Source organism: Haematobia irritans, chromosome 5, assembly GCF_050003625.1.
Source record: "Haematobia irritans isolate KBUSLIRL chromosome 5, ASM5000362v1, whole genome shotgun sequence".
NCBI lineage: Eukaryota > Metazoa > Arthropoda > Insecta > Diptera > Muscidae > Haematobia > Haematobia irritans.
In genome coordinates, this window is record NC_134401.1 from 79,818,142 (window position 1) to 79,838,701 (window position 20,560).

Consider the following 20,560-nt stretch of genomic DNA (forward strand, 5'->3'; position numbering starts at 1 on the left):
CTAGAACCTTCCGTAGTCTGGAAGCCTCGGACGTATTCTCAATACTGCTGCAGTAAGCATTCCAAGAGTTATGCTGAGCCTTTCTCAGTTCTCGCTTGTATCCTCTCAGATTCTTCTTGTAAGCGTCCCAGTCCTCAGGGGCTCTGGTGGACTTTGCCTTGTTAAAGAGCTTCCTGCAGGATTTCCTCATATTACTTAATTCCGTAGACCACCATGGTGGTCGATGTTTCCCCCTTGGCTTTCCTCTAGGGCATGCAGCTTTCAGTGAGATGTTGAAGGCCTTAGTAATCCGCTCCACTGCGTGTTCGATATCTTGCACATTTCTCATATTTGTCTCTGTTATTTCCGGTATCATCATATTGAACGATTCCCTATACCTATTCCAGTCAGCTTTCCTAACATTTGGCGGAAATATGATCTTGGTGATATGAACATCAAATTTGAAACTGATGTAGCGATGATCTGAGAAGCTGTGTTCACTTAAAACCTGCCACTCAGATATCATTTCATTTAGTTCTTGCGAGGCCAAGGTGATGTCCAAAACCTCTTGCCTGTTTTTAGTGACAAAGGTTGGGACATCTCCCTTGTTGCAAACTACCAGATTAGTACGCAAAATAAACTCTATTAGCGACTCTCCCCTTGCATTAGTATCACTACTTCCCCATATACTATGATGTGCATTCGCATCGCATCCCATAATGAGTTTCGCCTTTGTTTTCAGTGACTCCTCCACTAAGGTCTTAACGGCATATGGAGGCATCTCCCTGTCATGTCCCATGTAGACCGAAGATACCCAATATTTGCATTTGGCTATTTCTAAACTTGCAACGACAGTGTCTGTATTGCACATTGAAGGAAGCAGAAACAAATTGAGCTCGTTTTTAGCAATTATACAGGCTCGATTTACATCATTACCAGTATACTGCAATAGTTTGAACCCCGGAGTACTTAATTCACATATTTTGTTTTTGTAAACATATGGTTCTTGAATAAGAACTATATCTATGTCCCCTTTCATCAGGAGAACTTTTAAGGCAGCACATGCAGCCTTACAATGATGAAGATTTATCTGGAGGATCCGTAGGACCATCGAGATTTTCAACAACCGTCACATCAGCCGCTTCGATCGAGTCATCAAGAATGTCCTCTTCAGAGATATCGGTGACTCTCGCAATAACCATAGGTTCGACTTTGGTGAGTTCTGAGGCAATAGAAGCCTCCTCACGCATACGGTATCTATCCATGTCTTCAACTTTGGTATCTCCCTCGACTTCGCAAGAGGATCCGCTTACTTCTGATTCAGACTGAGGCTTGTCCATTTCTGAATCCTTTAGCTGATCGTTTTTATACACCTTCATTTGGATATAATGAAAGCCATAACATACACGGCCCTGGGACTTTGCCAGATGTGGCAAAGACTGAGTGTTCAATATAAACACTGCATGCCGTCTTGGTCCATCCACTTCATCCAAACGGCCAACCTTCCAATCAGCTGTTGGAAGATCTGGATTGCATCGTTTCAGTCTATTTAAAATAGATTCAGGGTCAGAAGGGTTTGCAGGTATCCAGGCATGTGCTCTAGGTCTAGCCGGTATGTCTTTCTTCTCGACTAACTCTAGAGCAGCTCCTTCCCAAACTTCACCAATTAGTATCAGAGCAGCTTTAAAACATTCTATAGACCTCTGGTCCTCAAATGCGACTAGCTTAAATCGTCCTTGATACCAACCAGCCTCTTGGTGTCGAGGATCTGGGCCGGGAAACTTTTCCAGTACCTGTGAGTAGACGACAGATAGAGCATTCTCAATTTCCCCCCATTTTTGCTTTGGAACCATACCGTCCAATGCTCCTTTATTAATGATAGCCATCACAAGGCTATCTTTAGCAACTGAGGCAAACGATCTTTGATCCCTTTTGGAGGATGGCAGCTCATCCGGCGATCGTTCCCTTTTTCCAGTCTCAAGAATTCCTTGAGCCCATTTTAAGGAATCGCTTTGTTTAGCCGAAAACGTGCTTGGGTCGACTGATCCTAACTTCTTTAGGATAAACAAAGCATTTCTGCGTTCCTTGAATCTCTTTCGTGAGGGATTACCTCCTTTTGATGTCGTTACCTTAGAAAAAGTTCGACTTGTCAGTGTGTCGCCACCTGTCGACCCGTCTACAGGTCGACTAATTGGGCCTAACTCTTGGTCATTGCCCAGATTTATAACTCCAGTCGATACCCGTCCACTGGGCCCTGAAGTTAGCAACCCAGTGGATGACTTGGAATTTCGCTGCATGGTGGCTTAATATCCCACCACACTTGAAATTCGTAGTAGGTACCTATTACTATGAGTTTATCCGCTATTGAAAAAACACGTCCGTTCCGTTCGACGGTTGAATACGTTAGTTAAATTAACTAAAACAGAGGCAAAAAATTTACACAAATGAAGGATAAAGATTAACTAAATTCGTGTCTTCCACAACATAGTTCAATATTTCTTTAAATTTGTAAATTTTACTACAAATGCGTTCATCATGAACTTCGTATGTCTCTAAAGACATTCTTGCAATTTTGAATTCCAATTTTTTCCTTCAAACTACAAAATTTTCTTTAACAAGTGAAAAAAAATAATTAAGTCTAATAAATTTTATTGAATTTGTCGAAAAATATTTACTTATTTTTATGACATCAGCGTGATGTCAGCGTTTGTTATACTGTTTAGTTAAAATTTTCTAAAAATATTCAAAATTTTCTAAAATTAACCGAAATTTTTCTTTCTCACTTACAGAAGATGTACTCCCAATGATGTTCTTTATTTTAACTACACAGGAAGTTCTTTTCATTCACTTTATTATAACATGCTTTTTTCATATTTTTAATGGGTAATTTTAACTTTTTTTGTTTCAATTTGGTTAAAAATAGTTTAAGAATTCATAAAATTGTACAAATTATTAAAATTTTGTCGAAAAAAATGCTAAATCGGATCTGAAAAAATTGTGAATTGCGTTAGAATCCATTAAAAATTATAAAAAATTATAAAAATTATTTATTTGACAAAATATCACCGATTTTTTTAATTTACATACAACATTGAATTCGGAGCACACCTAAAGAAGTGATGCAAATTCAGTGTACCGACTGTTGAAATGGAGGACTTCCGTCCTATGACAAGTCCATGTTAAATTCATCGCTTCTGCGTCAATTTTGCACCACTTCCGGATCCAAGGAGAACATTTTCATTACTTTTTTGGCGACGCTTTTTTTGCTGGGTAGTAAAAGACAAAAATTCATAAATTGGTTGTATTGGTATAACTTAAATTTATCATTTCCCAATCGACCAAAATGCAATTTAAATCGAACATGAAATGACACGTCGTCATTTTGACGAAGGATGACTGTCCAGGGTTAATAAAACCAAATGCGATGCGATGCATCCAAAATATGTTGTGAAATATCTACATGATCAGGTTCTAATTTCTTTCTTTATTTATTTAAAATCTACAGAAATATTCTCTGCTTATATATTGCGAGCTACTGTCATGTACGTATTTTAATAAATTGTTTGGCTTTTTTCAAATTATAATATACAAATTATGCATACATTTATTGGTCGTCACACACATGCACAAAATGAATAAACACTTTTTTGAAATCAATAAAAACTAAGGCATACCTTTAGGCTTGCCAAATATTTACATGGATTCCATTGGATTCTAAATGAAAATAGCAAAATATACAAGAAACATTACTGATGTGAGTGCTAAGTGTTTTTTTAAACTTTCCCTTAAATATTAAAAAAAGCAAACATCCACAAACATTTTTCTTCACTTCAAATAATTTTTTAATTGATTCAATTAAAAAATTAATTGATATCGATAGAAAAACTTCAAATCAGATTAAAAAAATTATTTAGTTAAAAATCAATCCAATTTCCAAGTGAATTTTTGTTTACCGGCCATTTTCATGGAGCTCCGGTAAGCTTTACCTGCCAGTTAAGAGAAAGTAAATTGAAAATACCTTCCCGCCAGTTAACTTTAACTGAAACATTTTCAGCTATCATGTTCCTAACCGACATATGGAATATATAGACAAGACGAGAGATATGTCCCTAGTATGGTATAAAAGTTGGTTAGCTAACGTAGAACAAACGGAGCTTCATAAAAATGGGGGTAAATCAGTTAAACAATTAATTACGTTTTGCCATCGACATCGATAAAATGTTTTAATTAAATTATTAATTGGAAAAATTAACCGGTTTTTTAGTTTGATTAAAAAATGATGTAAAAGTTAAAAAAATTCAATAATTTTAATTTTAACTGACTTAGTCTTTCGATTTTGATTAAAAAATTAATTAAATCTCTTATTTTTTAGTTGCTTCAATTAACATTTTAATTGGAAAAAAAACCTGCATATCTTTTATGCAAAGCAAAATTCGCATTTGTATTTCAAGGATATGACCTCACGACAATAATTTTTTTAAATACACAAATTAGCAAAATTTTGAATGGATATTCGGTATACATACTACTTTATGAAATTTTAAATACGAAACTTCAAAATTTGTCTTAATTAAGACATAAAGATAGAAAAAATCAGAACTTGATATAAACGAAGCGGACTGCGATTTTAGAATAAAAAGTAATCATTTTATTGCAAAAATAAAAGTTTTTCCAAACAAAAAATCCCTTATCCCAGCCGAAAGTACTCGATGAAAGGAGAAGAGTATTTACTGAATTTTGCTAGATTTATTGCCGTTCGTTTTTTATGCGCCTCTAAAATGTTTTCGCGAAATTCGGTTTTTAACACTTCTTTGCAATTTTCGCATGGCCATAGCTCAAAAAATGCTGTGATTTTTTTGCAGTCTTCAAAAAAGTTGTAGCTCTTGACTCGGCCAACAGTGGCCAAAGAGGTGAATATATTCAGCATTTTTCGAGCTATGGCCAGGCAAAAATTGCCAAGAAGGGTTAAACACGGAATTTGGCGAAAAAAAACCTTTAGAGGCTCATAAAAAACAAACGGCAACCAATCCAGAAATTACTTTTCTCCTTTTTTGTTTGGTGTCAAAAAGTTGAATTTTGCGTCACAGTGTAATTGAGTGTCGAATTCTGTGGATCCAATTGAACTTGCGTCTTGAGTGTTTGTTTTTACAGAGTATTCGCGGATTTTTAGTTTTTTTCTTAGTAGGCTAAGAATTTATCGGATCACCCACTTATATAAGGCGTGCATCAGGTTGGACATCAATTCTATTACAATTAAAAATCAAACAAATTACTCTTTCAAAGACTTTATACTATGGCATACAAATACAAAAGAATATAACTACATTCACATACATATACAAGAATAAACACATACATACATATAGGCTAAGACTACAATTGACATGGAATTCCATTGGTTTCGATAGAAACGAATCGAACTGAGTACAATTGAATTGTTCCCTGTGAAGTGTGTCCTTTTCCATTCGAATGGATTTAAAACTAAGTACGCAGATACTGCGTTATTTACGTAACTTAAAATAAAAGCGAATTGGCAGTTAGTCAAGTTGCACATCGAAGAAGTCACAGGATAATCTCTATATATATGTGCCTGCCACTCCACTACAAGCGTACAGAGGCATACACGATAGACAAGACTCCAAAGACATTTACGAATATAAAAATTTATTTAAAGGCATTAAGTCTACTTGGAAAAGAAAAATCTAAATACAGTAGGATAGATAGACAGTTAGACAGACAGACAGACAGAAATAGATACAGATGGATGTTGAATAGATCCAATAGGTAGAAAATAGAATTTTGACGGGGAGTTTAAAATAAAAAATAAATATATAAAATAAAAAAAATAAGCTTTAGGAGGAGGAGGACTATTAGAAGGGGGATACCCCAAATGATTTCTCATTATAGTCCCATCTTTTCAAACTGCCAAGGACTTTTAGGGGGAAAAACAGGAAATAGGAATAAAATGAAAATAGCAAAACTAAAATTAAACGCATTTACGAAACTTGATTGGGAATTTGGAAAAGGGAGGGGGTCAGGGAATGTTGGCTTTTAGTGTGGTTACAAGCTTACCGGTTTTGCTTTAGGTTTCTGTTTCGCTTGACGTTTAGGTTTCAACATATTCCGGAATTGCGGAATATTTGGAATTTTCTTTTTACAAAACGCCACCACTCCCACTCGTTCACGTTGCCTGTCGTTCTTCACCCTGAAGACTGCCGTCTTGGTCCCCACGTATCTCGCCCAATGAAATAGAGACTATTTCCGTTTTGTGTGTTTGTCTCTGATTCTTCACGAGATATTCGCGAGCTCTGCAAGGACGGAGGGATGGCCAGAATGTTGTTTCTCGCCACAAAAGGCAAATTGGATTTCCGGTTTGTTCATGAAACCACTATCACCCGCAGCTATAGAAATAAATGTAATACTCGACAGTTTTCTTCCAGGCTCATATAGACTGGGAGGTCTTGGCTTTAGTGCGTAGCGCCGCGGCACGGGGAAGGGAATACCAAATAAATGACACGAGTGGTTGGCTTTATTTATGTTGCACTCGATAGCACTTGTCCTTTATGTGTCTGGAGCTAGAGAAGATATGTGCAGCACAAAAAAAACAAAACGAGAGTAGAAAAAGAGATGAAAGAAAAAACAATGTAATCGGTTTAAATTGCAAATTATTAAAATTTGCATATTTATTGAAGTGCATGCATTGCTACTGATTTTATCATAAGCTACTTTGGATTTTATCCTTCTTGTGTTGTCCTTGCTCCTTACCAAAAATATATGAAAGAAAAAAAAATTGAACATCAAAACAAAGATAATAACCACCCACACTAAATGTACGTAGTGAAATCAAAGCAAAGAGGCTGATTTTGGAAAATGGAATTCACTGTAATTCACAAATCCACCGTTTATCTTTGCTCGTATTGTTTTGTCAGGTGTTGCCAAAAAACGAATCAATTTTATATCACTGCTTGACTGGAGAAAGGTAATCAAATCCAGACGATTGAACATTTGGTTTTCAATTTATATTTTCGCACAATGTGTTGCATTTTATTTCAGGCATCTTTATAACGTCGAATGATCAAAAAACAAAAACAGTTTCAATGAATTGGCTGTAAATTGTAAAGAAGAAAATAAACACTGTTGAAACGATTCCTTCAACAATGCTAAAATTTAAAATAAAGCCAAAAACCAATTTGTGACCATAGAAATACGATGGAATATTGACCTCTATTAATAAAGGAGGATTTCGCTTAATCACCATTGAATATAAAATTCGGCCGGTTAAATCTTCAAAGAGGATTTAGTCCTGTACGACATTTTGAGTAATAATTCTTACAGAAAAATGATTCAAATGTCCAATTTGAATTATCGCAATTTTTAAACTTTCATATATATTATATATCTATGTATACCCTCTTCATATTAAAATCTTATTGGATCTATACACATACTGAAGAATTATCATTTGTTTTATATATATAGTAAAACGTTTTCTGACTACATATCTGGTTCACATTCGAAATGAAACAGGTTCTTAAGAGTTTGTCGAAGACTGGTTCTTAGGGCTGTTCCGATACGTGTACTTTGGAATGAGTCCAAGTCATGCCATATACACTGAGGGAAGAGTTTTTTTTTTCTGAGGAACGAAATTTTTGACAAAAGAAATGTTCTTTCGGCGCTACAAAACATTATTTAAATGCAAATAAAAAAGATAACTGAGAATCGTTGCAAAAGTTTGTCATAAATTCGAGTTTATTTGCTTGTAAAGAAAATACTTTGTAATAAAATGGAATTTAGTTTGTCTGAAAATTTCGTTCTGGCGGAAAGTAATTTTTCTATGAGTTTTGCCCCGTCAATGACAAACCCATGGTAGAGTAGCCGTTTTTACCAGATCTGGGATAGGTCCATACAAATAAATGCCCACTCCCACCCAGAGAAGGAATATGATCAACTGAAACCTGTTTTAAGAGCAAAATGTTATTTTTGGGTGGTGACCATGTAACATGGTTTTCGCAACCATGTTATTTCCTCGGAAATCATGTATCTGATTTCGGCAAGCAGGTTATATTTGACGAGAAAATAACATTTTAGTGACAAACATGTTACATGGTCACCATACAAAAAAAAACATTTTGCTCTTGAAACATGTTTGAGGTGATCATATTCCTTCTCTGCGTGCTTGTACCGGTCCTGGGGTTTATATATTTTCAGTTGAGAAAATCTTTAGGATATGCTGTATATTTTACCATCCGAAGTCCGGATTAAAAAAATTTAAATCTTTGTCGCAGTTTTCACTTTGCCGATATTAACCCTCTTATATGTCGTAATTAATTTTTTTTATTACATAACTCCATATTTTACCGGGTCTCAAACATGATGTATTAAAACTTCCTGTGCTCATTAGTACAGGATGTCACAAACTACCATTATTGAGATGATATAAAAGTCCCTTCGAACAAATAAAATTGGTATTAATTTGTTTTAACTGAAATAAACTCAACTATAAGTAAAATAATTTATATCAGATTTAAATCTACTTAATTTTTAATTGACCATTTTATTTTGATTTATAACTTTTTACAATTTTTAGTTTAATAAAATTCAGGTCATTACATAAAAATTGTTTTTAATTAAGTGTATTGTAATCTAATGTGTATTAATTAATCGAGTTTAGTATAATTGGATTTAGAATAATTTAATCAATTGAAATAACAAATAATACATATAACTTATTTTGACTTGAATTTAACTACTTTAACTCAATTTTGGTTAACTATATTTTATCTAATTTGACTTAAATAGATTCTAAATTTCGCTTAAACTAAACTTTTCATTTAAGTTATTTTAATCGAATTTTACTTTAGTCTAACTTAAATTTAGTTTTTCTAAATTTAGTTTAATAAAGCAGAAAGTAATTTAATTAAATCTAAATTATTCTCTTATAATTTATTCCAAAGTAATTTAATTTAAGCTATTGAATTGAATTCAATTTGATTAAAATTAATTGAATTTATTCAACGCAATTTAATTTCCTTTATCTAAATAAAATTAAGTTAAATCGAATTCATATTAATTTAATTTTGCTTATATGTTATGCTAATTTATATTAATTCAACTTCAATAAAATCATTCGATTTTAGTTACTGTTTTTTAATGTTTCTTAATTTTATTTTAATGAATTTCATTAAATTACACTTTTCTCATGTAGTGTTCATTAACTAGATGCATATTTCAGTTATTACAATTTTTCTTAACTATAAATGGAAATTTCTTATTTTCTGTTCAAGAAAGCTTCACTCAGGGATAGACAGGACTCATTCGTAATAACATAAATGTGTAATTTGATTAAATTTAATAATTAATAATGTTATTTTTTTTAATTTTATTTAAATTATACTTTTTTGTTTGAACTTGGTTTTATTGTCACAATATTTTTTAATATATTTTTTTTTACCTTAATATTATTCATAATTAAATTATTTCAATCTCAATTTAGTTGTTTATTTTTCTTTTTAATTCATTAATTTTTTTTAAATACATTTTTAACATAGCACTTGTTTTATTTTACTCAAAGTGCAAATAAATATTAGTTTCATTTTGTATAATATTTTAAATTTGTACAAATTACTCAGGTAATATACCAATAAAATATTTTTTATACCCTCCACCATAGGATGGGGGTATATTAACTTTGTCATTCCGTTTGTAACACATCGAAATATTGCTCTAAGACCCCATAAAGTATATATATTCTGGGTCGTGGTGAAATTCTGAGTCGATCTGAGCATGTCCGTCCGTCCGTCCGTCTGTTGAAATCACGCTAACTTCCGAACGAAACAAGCTATCGACTTGAAACTTGGCACAAGTGGTTGTTATTGATGTAGGTCGAATGGTATTGCAAATGGGCCATATCGGTCCACTTTTACGTATAGCCCCAATATAAACGGACCCCCAAATTTGGCTTGCGAGGCCTGTAAGAGAAGCAAATTTCATCCGATCTGCCTGAAATTTGGTACAGAATGTAAGCATATGGTCTCTAACAACCGTACAAAAATTGGTCCACATCGGTCAATAATTATATATAGCCCCCATATAAACCGATCCCCCGATTTGGCTTGCGAGGCCTCTAAGAGAAGCAAATTTCATCCGATCCGGCTGAAATTTGGTACATGGTGTTAGTATATGGTCTCCAACAACCATGCAAAAATTGGTCCATATCGGTCCATAATTATATATAGCCCCCATATAAACCGATCCCCCGATTTGGCTTGCGAGGCCTCTAAGAGAAGCAAATTTCATCCGATCCGGCTGAAATTTGTTACATGGTGTTAGTATATGGCAGCCATGCAAAAATTGGTCCATATCGGTCCATAATTACATATAGCCCCCATATAAACCGATTCCCCGATTTGGCTTGCGGAGCCTCTAAGAGAAGCAAATTTCATCCGATCCGGCTGAAATTTGGTACATGGTGTTAGTATATGGTCTCTAAAAACCCATGCAAAAATTGGTCCACATCGGTCCATAATTATATATAGCCCCCCATATAAACCGATCCCCCGATTTGGCTTGCGGAGCCTTTAAGAGAAGCAACTTTCATCCGATCCAGCTGAAATTTGGTACATGGTGTTGGTATATTCTCTAATGACCATGCAAAAATTGGTCCATATCGGTCCATAATTATATATAGCCCCCATATAAATCGATTCCCAGATATGTCCTCCGGAGCCTCTTGGAGGAGCAAAATTCATCCGATCCGGTTGAAATTTGGAACATGGTGTTAGAATGTGGTCTCTAACAAACACGCAAGAATTGGTCCATATCGGTCCATAATTATATATAGCCCCATATAAACCGTCCCCCAGATTTGATCTCCGGAGCCTCTTGGAGGAGCAAAATTCATCCGATCCGGTTGAAATTTGCAACGTGGTGTTAGTATGAGGCCGCTAATATCCATGTCAAAATTGGTCCATATCGGTCTATAGTTATATATAGCCGATCCCCAATGACACAAAAATTGGTCCATATCGGTTCATATTCATGGTTGCCACTCGAGCCAAAAATAATCTTTCAAAATTTTATTTTTATGGAAAACATTGTCAAAATGTTATTTCTATAGGAAATTTTGTCAAAATTTTATTTCTATAGAAAATTTTGTCAAAATTTTATTTCTATACAAAATTTTGTAAAAATTTTATTTCTATAGAAAATTTTGTCAACATTTTATTTCTATAGAAAATTTTATCAAAATTTTATTTCTATAGAACATTTTTTCCAAATTTTATTTCTATAGAAAATATTTTCCAAATTTACTTCTATAGAAAATGTTGTAAAATTTTATTTTGTCAAAATTTTATTTCTATAGAAACTTTAAACTTAATTATATACGTAGTTAATCGGCCTTTTTTAGTTTAATATATACTACGTATGGACTAAATACCAAATAAAATAAAATTTAGAAGACGGTGGTAGGAAGTTATAAGATACTTTGCCATCGGCAAGTGTTACCGCAACCCAAATAATTCGATTGTGGATGACAGTTTTCAGTAGAAGTTTCTACGCAATCCATGGTGGAGGGTACATAAGCTTCGGCCTGGCCGAACTTACGGCCGTATATACTTGTTGTTAACTATAAATGGAAATTTCTTATTTTCTGTTCGAGAAAGCTTCACTGAGGGATAGATAGGACTCATTCGTAATAACATAAACGTATAATTTGATTAAATTTAATAATTAATAATATTATTTTTCTTATAATTTTATTTAAATTATACTTTTTTGTTTGAACTTGGTTTTATTGTCACAATATTTTTTAATATATTTTTTTACCTTAATATAATTCATAATTAAATTATTTCAATCTCAATAAAATAAATTTGTAACATAGCACTTGTTTTACTTTACTCAAAGTGCAAATAAATATTAGTTTCATTTTGTATAATATCTTAAATTTGTACAAATTACTCAAGTAATATACTAATAAAATATTTTTTTTTATTATTCAATTCAATTTAATTTATTTTATTTTAATTGCATCTCGTTTATTTTTTTTCTAAAATTTAATATATTTAAATTTAATTTATTTTAGGGCAGTTTATTATGTTTTTTTTTTTTTTTATAATTTACAAATAATATCATACACTCAAATAATGTGAACTCTCTGGCCACTGAAGCAATTTAACTCTATTTTAGTTCATGGAAGTTTCCTTGTCTTGAATAATTTTTTCTACGTCAGTTAAATTAACTAAAATGGGTCAAAAATTATACACAAATGAAGCTTAAAGATTTATTCGTATTCGTAATTATTTATTGACAGTTTATCGAAGGAATTTGTATGGTAATAGTAGGTTAAAAGTTTCCTTTTTATGAATATGGGTTAGTAAATTCGTACTTCCCACAAAATATAATTTCTTAAAGTTGGTAAATTTTACCACAAATGTTCCCATCTTGAACTTCGTATGGCACTAAAGTGGTACTTGTAATGTTGCTCTACAATTTGTTCCTTCAAAGTACAAAATTTTCTTTATAAAGTGAAAAAAATAAATAATTATGTCTATTGGATTTTCCTAAATTTGTGGAAACATATTTACGTATTTTTGTGAAATTGGCTTGATATCGGAGTTTGTTATATAGTTTGGTTAAAATTTTCTAAAATTAACCAAACTTTTATAAAATGAACCAAAACATTCATTCATGGTGGGCTAACTGTTGAGTGTATGTATGTTTTGGATACAAATACAAAAATGTGTGTTTATCGTTCTTTTATCTTGTCATCTTGATTATTCGACGCTTGTATATGGTTACAAAAATTCGACAACACTTAAATGTTTGCAAATATTGCAAAATCGAGCCGTGAAAGCTGTATTTAATTTGCCTATTACGTTTTCAGCTAAACTTTTATATTCGATCGTAGCAAGTGGCATTATTTACCGATAAAAACGTTATTTAAATATAAACTATTGCTATACATGTTCAAGGTACTCCATTCAATAGGATTTCACACGATTCAGTTTTATCGAAATCAGACAGCTTTTCAGACCAGGAATCAATCTGACCTCAGCGTCGTGAGGTGCAGATTGGAGTTAACTAAGCAACGAATTGAATTTATTGGAGCTTTTGAATATAATCCTTTGCCGAGTTATTTAAAGCTTGAAAGTTTTATATCGAATTTCAAAATAAGATTGAAGAATTATTTTCAAGAAAATTGATGGATACTTCTAATGTTAATTGTTGAATATTTATATATTGTAAATCTACATTTGTTTTGATTTCTACATTAAAATTTTCTTTTTCTTAAAAACATGTTATGGAAAATTTCCAGATTGCCTCATTTAAGCCTAGAGTGGCGCTGAGGCCAAATTTTATTGTATGTTGAAAATTTTTGAAATAAAGAATAATAAAAAATGTTTTCGTTAAATAATATAATATTTTTTTAGTTTGTTTTATTTTTCCCCCGAAAATGGACAATATTCTTGTTAAGAAATAACCACACATTTTGGCTAGTCCACACGTACCAGTTGGGAACTTAATAGCTCAAAAATGTTCTGTCAAAATAAAATTCACCGACCTATATGGAAACGTCCCTTAAAAGGAACCATGAAGAACAAACAATATATACTGCAATATTTTTAGAAAAATTTAAAACAAAAACAAATTGACTACGTGTCTTTAGGCCCCGGCGAGATTCGAACTCACGATCTCCTGTTTACTAGACAGGCGCTTTAACCAACTAAGCCACGGCGCCTTGTGGTGTTGAATCTATAAATTTCCAAAATGTATTGAAACATAAAGAAGAAAAAAAGTTTACCCAATGGCCATTTTATTATCATATCACTAGAAAAGAACTGATGATAGATAACAAAGAAAAAAAAGAACATGCCTTCCGTAACTCTCGTTATCACTGCCAAAGAAACATTGAACTGATGACATGTGGAATGGGGAAATCAACTGTTTGGCAAAAAGTCGAAATCGGTTTTGCTAAACATCAAATTCAACTAATCGACTATTAACAAAAAAGTCGACATTTTGAATATGATGCAAATATTTCTATATCCTCATTCTTAGAAAGATTTTTTTTATAACAAATAAACACGAATTTATGATAAGAGATTTCACGATTGTCTCATTTTTTTAAATTTCGTTCTCTTTTTTCAAAAAAAAAAAAAAACTAATGATGACTACATTGAAAGGAAAGTTTTCTTTTTTCACAAACATGATTTAGACAAACGAAGTTTTGTCTTTTTGAGCAAAGGGCTTCGTATGTAACAAATTCTGTCTCATTTGTTCCAAAAGAAAATTTCGTTCGAGAGAAGAGTATTGTTTCTTTGTTTGCACATTAGGATACAACTTTTTTTAATGGTAAAATAATAGAAGAATCTTAAATAACCGCGTAAGGCGCTGTGACTTAGTTGGTTAAAGCGCTTGTCAAGTAAACAAGAGATCGTGAGTTCGATTCTCGACTAATTTGTATATGTTACCATACAAGCAAACATTTTTACTTTACATCGAAACGACAAAGATCAACATATCAATTTCCGGTGTTAGGTTAGGTTAGGTGGCAGCCCGATGTATCAGGCTCACTTAGACTATTCAGTCCATTTTGATACCACATTGGTGAACTTCTCTCTTATCACTGAGTGCTGCCCGATTCCATGTTAAGCTCAATGACAAGGGACCTCATTTTTATAGCCGAGTCCGAACGGCGTTCCACATTGCAGTGAAGCCACTTAGAGAAGCTTTGAAACCCTCAGAAATGTCGCCACCATTGCTGAGGTGGGATAATCCACCGCTGAAAAACTTTTTGGTGTTCGGTCGAAGCAGGAACCCACGACCTTGTGTATGCAAGGCGGGCATGCTAACCATTGCACCTCGGTGGCTCCCAATTTTCTCTTAGATCATAACATTTTAGATTTTGACCATTTTTTTTAAAACAAACAAAATTATTTTCATCAATATCATAACATTTTAACATAGATGAGGACCATGATATGATTTTTCGCACCATGTTCACTGGGTCAACATCCTTCGCATCCTTCGTCTAGAGTGAAACTAAAATAACGTTAGATATATTTTGCAATGAAGTCATCCTTAAGGATTTACTATCGAACACCGAATTAATTGTGATTCGACAGACTCTACTTTTCAACGAGTGATCTTTGTCGCTTGGTTCGTCTCGAGGCGAATGAAAATTCCACGAACAGGTAGTTGGACTGTATAAAATTAAAAAAATAATAATAATAAAATTTACCTATAAACAACTATTTTGAATTATAAGCTGAATTTAGAACTACGGACTTTTTTCCGTGTTTTTCCAGAGTTAGAGTTGAGATTTTTTTTCGACTCTGTCTTCAGCTACATTCACACATTCTGACTTCACAGTTTTCGATAAATAATACACGAAATTGATACCATTTCGTATCTATTATACACACACAAAATTTTTTTTCTGATTCAATCACGAAATTAATTGATCCAATTAATTTTTTGATTGAAATATCTTCAATCACAGAAATGATAGTATCAATTAAAAAATTAATTGACAGTCAATTAAAAAATTAATTGATCCAATTAAAAAATTAATTGATACTATTAATTTGTGTGATTGATTTTTGTTTCAATTAAAAATTTGTTGAATCAATTAAATTTTTAATTGAATATTTTTTAAAACTCAATTAAGATTTTAATTGGAAAAATTTGCGTGAATTTTTTTTCTGTGTATCATTTACGTTTCGTTCTCATATTATATCGCCACCATATTTTAGTAATAGAGGTCACACAAATATTGCTTACGATTATACCAACATTCTTGTTAAGGAAATAATTGTGGACTGCGATATGTGTAAATCATTAAATAATTTACATACTTACATATGTTCACTTCCATTGTATTTGAATTTAATTGCGTGTGCCACCCTTCCTTATCCCTGTATCAGTATCTATATCTGATTTGAATAACTCATTTGTAAATTCAACCATTTAACGACATCCATTTACTGACACCTTGTTATGTGATAGGAGTAAACATGATTTTTTTTCTTTTGTTTTTTGCTGTGATTAATGACTGTGATATCGACACCGACACCAGAACCACAGGAGTGTGGTTACTTCCAGATAAGTAATTGGTTGATGAAATAATTTTGTTTTCTCCCCATTTGATGGTCGATGGCAGGGGAGGAGACGAAGGACTAGCAACAGCGACTGACAAAACAATGCGTCAAAGGATAATGGCTAATGGAATTCCCAAGAATAGGGACACACATTGAAAACACATAATAAATATTTATGTAATTATGAATACAAAATTAACTACACAAATATCAGTAGAAAGGAGTAAGCACAAAGCCATGGAGGTTTAGGACTTTTTTGATTATTTACACATTTTCACAGAACAGAGGTAAAATACAAATAAATAAAAAGGATAATGACATTTCTGTTAGCCCTTTTTGATGACGAAAAAACAACGTTTATACCTCATTTATTTCTTTTGCGAAGGACAATACAAAGTAGCAATGGACAATGTAACAAAAAAAAAAGACAGCACATTGTTAAAGGCAAACCAATTTCAATAGAAGTGATTGGGAGGTCTTACCTTTTTCGGTTTCTTCAGTGATACAGTACGGGAATACTGATGATAAACCTGAACATGATTCGATGTAAATTTACCCAACATGGAGAAGGCCGATTTTGTTTATTTACTCCAGCTCTCGAATTATTGCACTTGAACACAAATCTAAAATTAAAATTAATAATAAACATTGCCATATTAGTACGAATTGAAATAAATAAATAAATTGATATTTGATAGAGATGATACATTTGTTCAAAGGACAGTCCAATATTTCAAATTGGATTCTATTAAAGTGGGTTTTAATTACTTGAAATGGGTTGTCGAAAAAGTCCTTATGTGTTTCTAATTAATTTTGTACTTGGAAAATGACATGTTGGATTTTTTAAAGCATGTCTTCGGCATTAGAAGAAGACATTACTACACGCAAAAAAATAATTCTTTCCTCCCAAACGAAATTTTAGACAAACAAAGTTCGTTTCTCATTTGCTTTTCGCTGTAAGGAAGTGTATTTGAGAGAAAAGTATATACTTTTTGTGATAAACGTTTATTCTTTTCCATGATGTAAAAACAATTTCATAAGGACAAACTCAAAAAAAAAAAAACATTGTTTTCTTGCTAATTGCATTTTCCCTCACATCTTTCTCACATCCACGATGCTTTTTAGTTCTTAACACCTTTTCCTGTGATACTAACAATGTAGAAGAAATTATACGATTTTATAAATTTTTAAAATTAGTTTTTACCTTTCGCCTGGACGGAGAATCGAACCGCGGACCATGCACTTTGTAAGCCAACACACTAACCACTGAGCTATGTACCTACTATGGTCATCAATAGATAAATATCCATATAAGTTATATTTATATAGCATAGCTTGCGGCGCCCACGAACCGAATAAACAAAGTTTATTTAACAGAAACAAACATTTAGTTTGGCACCGTGGTGCAGTGGTTGCTACGTCCGACTTGCATGCCAAGCGTCGTGGGTTCGATCCCTGCTTCGACCAAATTTTTTTTTTGTTGTTTTTTTTTTTTTAAATATATTCCAGATATGTTCGGAAGATTCCCAAAAAATGTTCAACATTATATTGTAGTATATTAAATTTTGAACTGTAAGATATGTCTTATTAAAGACCTAAAGTCAGAAAAGAACAGTGTTTGATATAAACGAATTGGACTGTGTTGTTGTTTCAAAAATAACTTTTTTTATTGAAAAAATAAAAATTTTGTAACAAACGAATTTTTTTGGCGATAAAAGTTTAACATTTTAGAAGCAATTCAAAAAACTCTAACAAAAGAAAAACGTTTTCGGTACACGTTTTCCAAACGTTTTTTTTTCTTTGCGTGTATGTTTTGGGCAACATTTTTTTCCTTTCCATAACAACAAAATGATTGGCTAATAGATAAGCCATCACACATTCTTGAAAAGACATCAAAGTATATCACAAGCACGGTTACCAAAAATAATCTAGAAAAATTTGGTGAAAATTTTACCAAAAAACTACCAAACAAAAACAATCTTTTTTCCAAAGTTTTATTTCTATAGAAAATTTTGTCAACATTTTATTTCTATAGAAATTTTTTTTCAAAATTTTATTTTTTATATAACTCTTAGTAAAGGGTGATTCTTTTGAGGTTAGGATTTTCATGCATTAGTATTTGACAGATCACGTGGGATTTCAGACATGGTGTCAAAGAGAAAGATGCTCAGTATGCTTTGACATTTCATCATGAATAGACGAACGATCTGCCACAACGTCGAATTTTCAGTGAATGGGCCCTAGAAAAGTTGGCAGAAAATCCGCTTTTTTATCGACAAATTTTGTTCAGCGATGAGGCTCATTTCTGGTTGAATGGCTACGTAAATAAGCAAAATTGCCGCATTTGGAGTGAAGAGCAACCAGAAGCCGTTCAAGAACTGCCCATGCATCCCGAAAAATGCACTGTTTGGTGTGGTTTGTACGCTGGTGGAATCATTGGACCGTATTTTTTCAAAGATGCTGTTGGACGCAACGTTACGGTGAATGGCGATCGCTATCGTTCGATGCTAACAAACTTTTTGTTGCCAAAAATGGAAGAACTGAACTTGGTTGACATGTGGTTTCAACAAGATGGCGCTACATGCCACACAGCTCGCGATTCTATGGCCATTTTGAGGGAAAACTTCGGAGAACAATTCATCTCAAGAAATGGACCGGTAAGTTGGCCACCAAGATCATGCGATTTGACGCCTTTAGACTATTTTTTGTGGGGCTACGTCAAGTCTAAAGTCTACAGAAATAAGCCAGCAACTATTCCAGCTTTGGAAGACAACATTTCCGAAGAAATTCGGGCTATTCCGGCCGAAATGCTCGAAAAAGTTGCCCAAAATTGGACTTTCCGAATGGACCACCTAAGACGCAGCCGCGGTCAACATTTAAATGAAATTATCTTCAAAAAGTAAATGTCATGGACCAATCTAACGTTTCAAATAAAGAACCGATGAGATTTTGCAAATTTTATGCGTTTTTTTTTTTTTTTAAAAGTTATCAAGCTCTTAACAAATCACCCTTTAGATGAGGAATATTTGCCAAATCTACCAAAATGTAAAGAATTCTACCAATCTGTCAAACAGTAAAAAAACTACCAAGTTTGGTAGAATTCTACCAAGTGTACTGAAAACACAGTGAACCCATCAGGAAGAAAACTTTCGGTTAATTTTAGAAAATTTTGAATATTTGTTGAAAATTTTAACTAAAGAGTATTACAAACGTTGGCATTTCCGCCGATTTCATAAAAATAAGTAAATATTTTTCGACAAATTCAAGAAAATTTATTAGACATAACTAAGTTTTTTCACTTGTTAAAGAAAATTTTGTAGTTTGAAGGAAAAACTTGGAGTTCAAAATTGCAAGAATGTCTTTAGTGACATACGAAGTTCATGATGGACGCTGTTGTAGTAAAATTTACAAATTTTAAGAAATAATGAACTATTTTGTGAGAAGTACGAATTTAGTAAAACTTCGTTTGTGTATAATTTTTTCCCGGCTTTTAGTTAATTTAACTAACGTAAACAAAAAATTATTGGAGTAAAGGAAACTTTCTCCAAACATAATAATTCCATGAACTAAAATAAAGTTAAATTGGCTTTAGTGAAATAGAGAGTTCACTTTTTTTTTGAGTGTGTGGCAACTGTGATCACAAGACTTTCTAAAATAAACGTTAACTTTCATACGATTCGAAAAAAGTTAACAAAGACTAACTCCAAAAAATAAAAATAATTCTCTGGTTTCTTGCATTCGCAAAATTTTTGCGAATCCGTTTGTCAGAACAGCCCTGTATAATTTTTTCAAATTTTACCTTTCGTTCAGACGAAGAATCAATCCGCGAACCATAAAGTTTGTTACACCTGAAAACAGGGGCTTCTAAACTAAAGGAAAAATCCTAAAGAGAAAGCAGTTAGAAATAGTTTTTTAGCTAGAATTAGGTACGGAATTTTACTAATACTGATTTCTTCTCGGGGTATAAGAATTTACAACTGAACATAAAAAAAAAAAAAAAAAATTGCAGCCATTTGCTTTTGACTCAAAGTGGCATCTCCATCCAATTCGGCGTCTTCAAACTTTTTTCGTGGTCTTCCACGTTCTTCATTTCTCACATCAAAATCATTATTTCTGAACCGTTGAAACCATCTTTTACATGTTGCTTCCGATAGAGCATGATCACCGTATGCCTCGACAAGCATTCGATGCGACTCTGCAGCACTTTTCTTCAAATGAAAACAAAAAATCAATGCTTTCCGCAAATCATCACTTTCTGGTACAAAATTCGACATTTTTAACACGATGAAAAATACACGCACAGAAAAAACATGTTTGGACATGGTTGCCGCATCCATTTAATGCTTATTTAGAGTATGTAATTGTCGCGAAAACCATGTATTTTGTCTTTGTAAAAATAATTTTCGAGCGGAGAAAAATATATGTTGGCAATAAGCATTTAAATGGTTCTCAAATGCCGCAAACATGTTCTATTATTT

General features: G+C 32.7%; 1 protein-coding gene and 1 non-coding gene across 5 annotated transcripts in view; both read right to left on the bottom strand.

The window, feature by feature from the left end:
- Trpm (transient receptor potential cation channel, subfamily M) overlaps nucleotides 1-20,560 on the bottom strand; it is a 521,822-nt gene that overhangs the window by 236,394 nt on the left and 264,868 nt on the right. For 2 of the 4 annotated variants that reach the window (XM_075313650.1, XM_075313648.1), the window contains exons 6-7: nucleotides 16,565-16,705; nucleotides 6,052-6,554 (exon numbers count right to left, since the gene is read on the bottom strand). In XM_075313650.1, coding sequence (XP_075169765.1) covers nucleotides 6,052-6,099 — 48 coding nt within the window. In that variant the 5' untranslated portion in view covers nucleotides 6,100-6,554; nucleotides 16,565-16,705. The remainder of the gene's footprint in view (nucleotides 1-6,051; nucleotides 6,555-16,564; nucleotides 16,706-20,560) is intronic. The other 2 variants (XM_075313652.1, XM_075313649.1) reach the window with 1 other exon arrangement.
- TRNAT-AGU (transfer RNA threonine (anticodon AGU)) lies at nucleotides 13,647-13,720 on the bottom strand. The gene has a single exon. It is a non-coding gene; the product is annotated as a tRNA-Thr (tRNA).